The sequence below is a fragment of the Scomber japonicus genome, chromosome 18, assembly GCF_027409825.1.
Source record: "Scomber japonicus isolate fScoJap1 chromosome 18, fScoJap1.pri, whole genome shotgun sequence".
NCBI lineage: Eukaryota > Metazoa > Chordata > Actinopteri > Scombriformes > Scombridae > Scomber > Scomber japonicus.
This window is the reverse complement of record NC_070595.1, coordinates 28675876-28685335: the sequence shown is the minus strand read 5'-3', so window position 1 is coordinate 28685335 and position 9460 is coordinate 28675876. Positions and strand designations below refer to the sequence as shown.

General features: G+C 41.3%; 1 protein-coding gene across 1 annotated transcript in view; it reads right to left on the bottom strand.

The window, feature by feature from the left end:
- arl6ip1 (ADP-ribosylation factor-like 6 interacting protein 1) overlaps positions 1–9020 on the bottom strand; it is a 15758-nt gene extending 6738 nt beyond the window's left edge. Inside the window, 6 exon segments of the mRNA XM_053338175.1 lie at positions 1247–1303; positions 1306–1330; positions 2792–2909; positions 5810–5929; positions 6497–6630; positions 8861–9020. Of these exon segments, the coding sequence (XP_053194150.1) occupies positions 1247–1303; positions 1306–1330; positions 2792–2909; positions 5810–5929; positions 6497–6630; positions 8861–8896 (490 nt within the window). The 5' untranslated portion in view covers positions 8897–9020.
- Between the last annotated feature and the right edge of the window lie 440 nt (positions 9021–9460).

Sequence of the window (9460 nt, the reverse complement as noted above, 5' to 3'; positions counted from 1 at the left end):
TGTAAAACAAAAATAAACTCTGCATGTTGTCACGCAGCTTCTGTGCAAAACAATCTTTTACATTATTTATTATATTGTATTTTAATAACTGTGCAGCAACTTTGGTTCAACTGAGGTCGTTTTTAAATGTGCTTTATAAATAAAACTTTACTTAAAAAAAAAGAAAAAAGACATAATATTGTAGAAAGTGTTCATTTTACACAGTAAATCGATGTTTATTATATTAAAGATATAAATATATATATTATTTGTAGGTTATTATGTGACTTTACTAAAATGAGTTTGACGCCTCTGATTTAAAGTCTCAATTAATAAAGAGCAGCTCAGACTCAGTGAGAGGTATTGATCGGTCTCACTGCCAAATAAATCAGCTGACTTCCTGGTACTGAGGTCATGTGATCTGGAAGGACACGCTGACATCACTGAGTGCTACAGTAAAGAAAAGTGATTATGGATTATTCATGCTTGGTCTTTTTAACCCTTACTGTGCCTTACTGTGAGCCTCATCTACTGACATGTGTTTCAGTTTTAATAAGATAGGTATGAGGATCATTTTCATCATTTCAATCATTATTGCTATGTTATATTTTCATGATATTGTGATAGGAGCTAAAAAAATACACTCTCTCTGCTCTCTGGAACATGAATCAAGCTTTAATCACATTTATTGATCAGTCAGATTATTGACTATTGATGCTTTCTAAACACATCTGAGCTTCAACATTTAGTAGAAACATGTTTTATGAGGAGAATATGAACAGGATGTAGAGGGTTAAACATTCCTGGAGGTCCATGACTTTTGGGGAGACATTAAGGAAAAGTCATCAAATTTCAGAGTAAAAGACATTAGTGTGAAAAACTGGAATTATTTCTTTCATTTTTGGGCTTTGCATGCTTCACACCCCGGGTTCTAAAACAGACTGGCTCCATCATGCTCCAAACCTGAGCTAACAGTCTACCTTATAGAAAGGTTTAAATCATGGCTTAAGACTCTCCTCTGTGCCTTGGCTTTAATCCTAGTTCAACATCCTGAATGTTACCGTGTGACTATATATTTGTTTTTACAGTTTCAGACTGATAAGTGTTCTTTAGCTCGTAACAGCACGTTGGTTAACTGAGGTTGATTTAAATGTGATATATAAATAAACTTAGATTACAATAAAAGCAGCAAGTGTTGGTGTCTATCCTGCAGAGAGTAAAAAAGGTGAATGAGGTTATTGAAAGTGTGTGTTAGTTAAACACTCACCGATCAGGTAGGTGAGGAACAGGTTGTGCACCTGCTGTCCGATCCAGGCGACTGCAACAGGCTGCTGATCACTGAGGCAAAGTACTGGGGGGGGGAAGAGAGAGAGAGAGAGAGAGAGAGAGAGAGAGAGAGAGAGAGAGAGAGAGAGAGAGAGATAGAAGAGAGAGAGAGAGAGAGAGAGAGGAGAGAGAGAGAGAGAGAGAGATAGAGAGAGAGGAGAGAAGAGAGAGAGAGAGAGAGAGAGAGAAAAAGAGAGAGAGAAAGAAGGAGGAGAGAAAGAGAGACAGAAGGAGGAGAGAGACAGAAAGAAGGAGAAGAGAAAGAAGAAAGGAGAGAAGGGGGGAGGGATAGAGAGAGTGAAAGAAGGAGAGGGGGGGAGGGATAGAGAGAGAGAGAAAGAAGGAGAAGGGGGGAGGGATAGAGAGAGAAAGAAGGAGAAGGGGGGAGGATAGAGAGAGAGAGAAAGAAGGAGAAGGGGGGAGGGATAGAGAGAGAGAAAGAAGGAGAAGGGGGGAGGGATAGAGAGAGAGAGAAAGAAGGAGAAGGGGGAGAGTAAAAGAGAGAGGTCACATTACAGTCAGGATCACAGCTTTTTTTTGGTTGTGTGGTTTACATCGTCACGAGTTCTCAGATCATCTACTGCTGACTTTATAAACACAGTCATGTTAGTAAATCCATCAGGAAGCAGATGTTCTACATTCATTTAATATGCTCTGAAATGATGGATTACTCTACAGCTGACGACATATTGATTTCATCTGGCTTTTAATCAGTGTCATTGTGTTGTATTTTAACCTGAGAAGCACTTTGAGCTTTATTGCTTGTATGAAAGCTACTCTAGAAATCAACTCTGTCACGCTATTTGAGCTGCATGCTAACTGCTCTGCTAATAAAATGAAGCATCATTTAATGAGTTAAAAAAATAAAAACAGTCATTCATCACATGTACTGCAGCGCCACTCAGTTTGAAAAGGGAAGCAATAAAGCTGTCATTGACTCGCTGATATGATCCGTGTGTGTGTGTGTGTGTGTGTGTGTGTGTGTGTGTGTGTGTGTGTGTGTGTGTGTGTGTGTGTGTGTTGTGTGTGTGTGTGTGTGTGTGTCCAACAGTGTGAAAAAGGCACGCAGAGAGAAGGAACCCGGTTATAACTCAAGCCTGTAACCCAGTTTGAGGTCTGCTGCTAAGTGGAGCAGCGAAATCCAAATCAGCTGAGGATTTTTTTAATCAGAGAGGCAGAGAGAGGGAGAGAGAGAGAGAGAGAGAGAGAGAGAGAGGAGAGAGAGAGAGAGAGAGAGACAGAGACAGAGACAGAGAGAGAGAGACAGAGAGAGAGAGACAGAGAGAGAGAGACAGAGAGAGAGACAGAGAGAGAGACAGAGAGAGAGAGACAGAGAGAGAGAGACAGAGAGAGAGACACAGAGAGAGAGACAGAGAGAGAGAGAGGCCTTCCATTTACTGTATTACTGCAGTTCTGAACTCTCCATGTCTCTGTGTGTGTGTGTGTGTGTGTGTGTGTAGTTGAGCAGGGGTTATTTCTTTTTTACCATCTTGGGCTTCTCTTCCTTGAGTGCGCAGAGACGCTTCCACCAGCCGACGACGCGACGCTGAGTCTTCACCAGGTTACCACAGATCTCATGGAAACGCTGCTGCTGCTCGGTGGTCCTGCAGATGAAGATGAGGATGAGGAAGAGAGGGGGGGGGGCGGGGGGTGGGGGGTGGATGCACAGAGTCAGAAGGATGCTGCTGCTGCTGCTACTGTTGTAGTAGTGAAACATGTTGTCATTGAGCGGAAGCAGATAAGCTGAGTGTGGTTTGTCACTTTGAGCTTTTCATCGTGTGTGTTAGTTTCTCTTTTCTACCAGAAAGAGAGAGAAGAGATAAAAAGAGAGATAAACTGATATCTGCAGCTTCATGATGACTGTGGAGCTTCTGCTGCTGCATTCACTTGACCAAATAAAAAGAAGATTCTCTCACACACACACACACACACACACACACACACACACACTCTGTCTCTCTCCCCATTAGAGCTGCAAAGTTTACTATTTAATAATGAAGCAGCTGATAGATTTGATTCATTTTAAGCAAGCGTGGCAAAGATTCACAAGCTTCTCCTCTTAAGTGAAGAAATGTTGCTTTTAACCCTTGTGTCGTCCTCCCAGGTCAAATTGACCCAGTCTGCTCGCTCCTTCCTTCCTCCCTTCCATCCCTACTTCCTTCCTCCCTTCTTTCTTCCCCCTCCCTTCCATTCTTCCTTCCATTCTTCTTCCTCCCTTCCATTCTTCCTTCCTCCTTCCTTCTTCCTCCCTTCCATTCTTCTTCCTCCCTTCTTCCATCTATACTTCCTTCTTCCTCCCTTCCTTCCTTGACTCGAGGACAACACAGGAGGGTTTAATCTTTTCTTTTATGTGATTGTTTTTTCATATAGTTTTCACTGTGGCTGGACAATGTTTCAATGCTGTGATCTAGAACTAAATATCATCCTAGATATTAGCTATTATAATATAAAAAGGTACATGAGTTGTCTTTCCCTGGTTTTAAAAGGTTGAGTCATGTTCTGAACTTAGCAGGTTATTATTTATCTTTCACTAACTTGTTCATTACATCCACATTTACTGATGATCATTTGTGAGAAAGAGAAGTAATCCTACAATAATACAATAATTGATAGAGGTATATTTGGTTGAGGAGCAGCGAGGTCATGTTGTCCTCATCACTCAGCCGTAGTTTACTATTTTAAAAAGAATGAATCCTTCATCCTGACAACGAGAAGCCAACGTTCTGTATATCAGTGACCTCTAATGAACCACCTGTGATGGCCCCAATAACCACCGATCAGGTCTCACTCAGAGAGAGGGGGGGGGGAGAGGGGGGGAGGGGGGGGGGGGCAGCTGGGAGCACTGGCCTCCGCTTTCTGCTTAGCCATCGTTCACTATTTCGGTCCTTGTTGTCTGGGAGCCAAACGTGGACCCGTGAGCAGACTCGTAGCTCCGTTTAAGCAGCTGGTGTGTGTGTGTGTGTGTGTGTGTGTGTGTGTGTGTGTGTGTGTGCACGTGTCTGCAGCAGCAACGCGGGTATCACCTTCAAAAAAAGAACTAATCAGATCATAAAAAAAGATCAATAGCGACACTTTCCTTCCTGTCCTCAGCCTACAGATATAAAACTGCCTTTAAAAAAAACGCTGCAGTGAGTTCTCACACACACACACACACACACACACAACCCCCCCCCCCCCCCTTCCCTCCATAACTTCACCCTGTGCGGCTGCAGCTTTAACCCATGGAGGACCCGGCTGAATGCAAAGTGCAGTGTGTGTATTGATCTAAATAAACAGAGAGAGGAATGTGCAGCAGAGCTAAAGGCTGCAGGTCGGGCTGATGCAAGGTTAAATATATAAATATATAAATATATTAAAAGAGGCTGAAGGCTTCTGCTGGGAGGACAGACGTCAATCGCACTGTGCCAACGGCAGCCTGTTACTCTATCCTGTCCCCGGGTGTCTGGTTCTCATCTTCAAATGCACGACGCAGGGCGGCGGTCCGACCGGTGAGCAAGGTGTAATGTCAAAGCTCCACAGTGACACAGTATAGCTGCAGTTTCACACGACGCTGCAGTCTGTCATATTAGGAACGGCTAAAAGACACTTATGTAATGAGGAGAGGACTCTTCATCTCCCCCTTCCCCCCCACAGCAATACTGAAATGTGTCTTTAGTCGAGGAGTGAAAATCTACAACTGATTTTTAGAGCTGCAACGATCAGCTGATTAATCAATTGAAAAAAATCAGCGCTATGATTAATAATCTAGTTGTTTTTAGTCATCTGAGCAAAACTGCAGAATATGATGGTTTCAGCTTCTTAAATGTGATGATTTGACGCTTTTCATTGTCAAAAATCAGACAATAATCTGGTGTTATTTGGGTTTAGGACAAAAACAAGGGAAGTTAAACTACTCTGCACCAACCACAGACTAAACTATTGAATGAGGAAGACGAGCAGCAGCAGCAGCAGAGCAGAGGAGTTTGAGTGCATCGCTCCTCTCTCAGACGCTGTTCTTACATTCATCACTGTGTCCTGGTTTGAATACCCGACTGTCAAAAACCAGGTCAAACTCTCCAGAATAGTCAAACTCGGCTGTAAATACAATTGGTTAGCAATCAGCAGACCTGCCACCATAACTACTTTTATTGGACGATATGTTGTCTCAGAAATCATCAGGATAGATGATATAGTGTGAGCGCTACACAGTTATTTACCTTTAATTCTTCTTCATCTCCACTCAGGACCAACACACTACTCACTCAGCTCATGTGACATGAATAGCTGCTAATATTGATCAAGGTAATGTCCATGTATTATATTATATTATATTATATTATAAGTGGCTATATAGACACAATGTTAATTACGTTATAGTTGCAGCTTTTGTTTGTCCACTGCTATAAAAGCCAATTAGGGGAACTTAATTTAGTGTTACCTAGCAACCCCAGGCTAACGGCTAACAAAGCTAATTTCAAAACACTTGGTTCTAGTTGTGTTCTTAAATGGCACTTTAAAGTCTCACCACTTATTGGAGCCGAAGACTCTGGGTGCGAGGGTGGGCACCAGGTAGTCAGCCAGGCAGAGCAGCATGACAGTGCAGGAGAGTCCGGTCAACACTGATGGGTCCAAGTAATAAACCATCCTGAGAGAGAACAGAGAGGACACGCTTAGAAACACTGATTCATTGGAAAGCGCTCACACATTTTTAATTATTCATGCATGGAGTCAGAGAAAGAGTCATTCACTGAGAGAAAACTGGTGATGTAACATAAAAGACAGTGTGTCAGTGGACTGGAGATAAAGAGGAGTGTGTGTGTATATTACTGACTGTAAAAGAGGAATGTGGCGTGTTAGCAGAAAGACATTGAGTAACCCATCAGGAGTCTTTATGTTACTGTTGGATGATTCAAGAAATACTCCTGCAAACTGAACAATGTTGCAACCTAAGCTCCTTAAACTAAATCTAATCCGGTTTAATCTACATTGTTTCTTTCTCCAGACTTTCTGCTCAGCGAAACCTCAAATCTGAGCCTTTAAAAAACAACTCCCTCCAACCTGTGAATCATTTTTAACCCAGTGTAGAGTGTCTTCTTGTCTTTGCCTTGTTATAGATTGCAGGAAATGTGTTCTATGCCAGGTATGTGACCAGCTGTGAGTGAGGGCATCTGTGACTCAGCACCAAGCTGGGGAAAAAAAAACAAAGACTCACAGGAAGATGAGGGTGGTGGCGGCCAACAGGGCTCCGGGGAACCACGGCTTCTCCCAGCGCAGGACGCGGTCTCCGGCCAGGATCACCTCACCCCAGCCCTGCAGCTGCTCCTCCAGCTGGGCCGTTTCCTGAGCCTGAACACCAGAGATCACACACACACACAGATATTACAAACATGTTAAAACCTTCATACAACATCAGATTCATGTGGCGGTGGGCTTTCTGCTTCACACATGACAAACGACAGTGAAATCAAGGACGAACCTCCTCCTGGGACATGCTGCCTGAGCACTTGGGTGAAGGGGAAATTACTGCTGTATCCATTTTAGATAAATCCTCATTAACTCCACACGTATAAAAAAAATAAAAATCACCTTCAAAATAATAGGGGATTTTAGTACAGGGGCGGAGCTGGAGGGGGAAGGGGGGGCTCACTTTTTCTGAACAGTGACTTGAAGCAGCTGCTGACTGATTCTGATTGTGTTTATAATAAATGTGATAAAGAGCCAAACTTCTAAAAGATATTTCAGTTGAAGCAGAATTACTGAGTGAGATGTAGTTAAAAAAAAGAAGAAAAAGGATTTGACGCCTCTTCTCTTTAAGTTTTGACCAAACAATTAGTCAATTAACCCTCACATACTGTTCATATTCTACCCGCTCAGTATGTTCCCCTCATAAAAAGTGTCTATACTAAATGCTGAAGCACAGATGTGTTTAGAAAGCATCAATAGTCAATAATCTGACTGATCAATAAATGTGATTAAACCTCAATTCATGTTTCAGAGAGCAGAGAGAGTGTATTTTTTAGCTTTTACACCACTAAACATCTCCTAACACACAATATCATGTCCTATTTTACCTCAGACATGAAAATATAAGAGACATAATAATGGAAATGTTATTTTATGGAGCTGTGGGGTTTATTGTATAACCATTAGAGCCATCAGTCTTCACTGCTACATCATAAAAGAAATCCTCATAACTACTATCTTATTAAAACTATTAACTATTCATTTCACTAAGACACATGGACATAGCTAAGATCATTTGACCCAGAACAGCCTCAATAGACAAACATTTGTAGCACCTTTACAACAGTAAAACATTTTTGTGCATTTTAGGAAAGCTCATCAAATTTCAGGGTAAAATAAAGACGTGTGTGGTGTTTCTACAGCTGTCAAATGTGACCCAAACAGGATAGTGTGTAAGGATTAATCATAAAAGGTCAGATTCATTGATAGTGAATCGCTGCCCTTATTCCAAACATGACTTGGCACATTACATGAGCCGGTTGGTGCACACTTGCATGATCTTAATCTATTACACAAAAAACCCGACCCTGACAACAGGTTTTTCCTGCCAGATATCGACCTGTGCGTGCTTTAGTCGGCTCAGACATTTATAGGTTAAAAAAACCTGCTGCTTTATGTTCAGTGTGATGCAATGCTCGCTGAAATAAGGAGTAAACGACAAGCTGAAAGTCTCATGTCTTGTTCTTGGGTGTGTGCCTTCAGCGATAAGCAGCGATATCTGCATTATTCAGCATATACGTCCTCACTGCATGCGCCTCCATGCAAGACACATTAAGACAGGCTTTAAATCATAGTTTTAATATACCAGCAGCATGTTTAGTAGAGAGGAAAATGTATTTATATGTCGATTTCTGGGTTTTTAAAGCTCAGGTACGACAGCTGACAGGCGTTAGCACCCTGCTACCAAGGTTACAGGGAAGTTGGCCTCTGATTCGTCATTAAGGGGAAACGCAAAAAAGAAGCTATTTAAAAAAGGTTAGGTCTCCGTTTCTGAGCCACTTAAAATGAAGAGGAAGGTGTTAGACTATCTTTAACGTGGTTTAAATATTTACATATGAGCGAAATCTTTACTATGTGTGAAAATTGGAAAACGCTTTCTCCACGCCCACGTTAAATTACACCAGTTTTTATTAAGATCACTACATTTAAACCTGTCATATCTGCACTACATTAATAAGAAGGCTCTACAGATTAGTCAAAACATAGATACTGATTGTATAAATGAACGTTTTCCAGTTTTAAGGGAAGGTAACAGTGAAATCAACTCCCCGTTATATATAAAACAAAAGGTTTATTTAATCTAAATGTGGGTTTAAACAACATCAGCCTTTTCAATGTGTATAAATGGTGAAAAAAAGATTATTAGCTGTTTAAATATCACATTATAAACATCATGGTTCCCCCTTAAACTACCAATGTGAAGCTAGCTTCATGGTAGTCCTGGTGACGGCGTATTAAAGAAGCTAGGTGGCTAACTTAGGAGCTAACAGGCTAACTGAGGATCTAACGGCTGCTACGATCTCCGCCCTTTAAATTCGCGGTTAATACTTACGAGCATATTTGCGCTTTTGTTGTCGCCTTCAGACATCGTGATTTAAACCAGCGTCGGTCGGGATTTTCTGTCGTTAGTTTCTGTTATTTTGTTGAGAGGAAACGAGCCCGCAGAGCAGCAGCAGCAGCAGTAACACACCTCCTCCTCGGCTGGCTTCAGCGTCACTAACGGTCCTAACGGTGGCAGGATGTTTTTATAGCTCAGAAAATTGCGTCGCACCAGGCCCCGCTGCATTCTGGGAAATGTGGTTCTTTTTTAAAGGTGGCGTTGTACAAGAGATAGATAGATAGATAGATAGATAGATAGATAGATAGATAGATAGATAGATAGATAGATAGATAGATAGATAGATAGATAGATAGATAGATGGATACTTTATTAGATAGATAGATAGATAGATAGATAGATAGATAGATAGATAGATAGATAGATAGATAGATAGATAGATAGATGGATACTTTATTAGATAGATAGATAGATAGATAGATAGATAGATAGATAGATAGATAGATAGATAGATAGATAGATAGATAGACAGATATATAGATAGATAGATAGATAGATGGATGGATAGATAGATAGATATATAGATAGATAGAT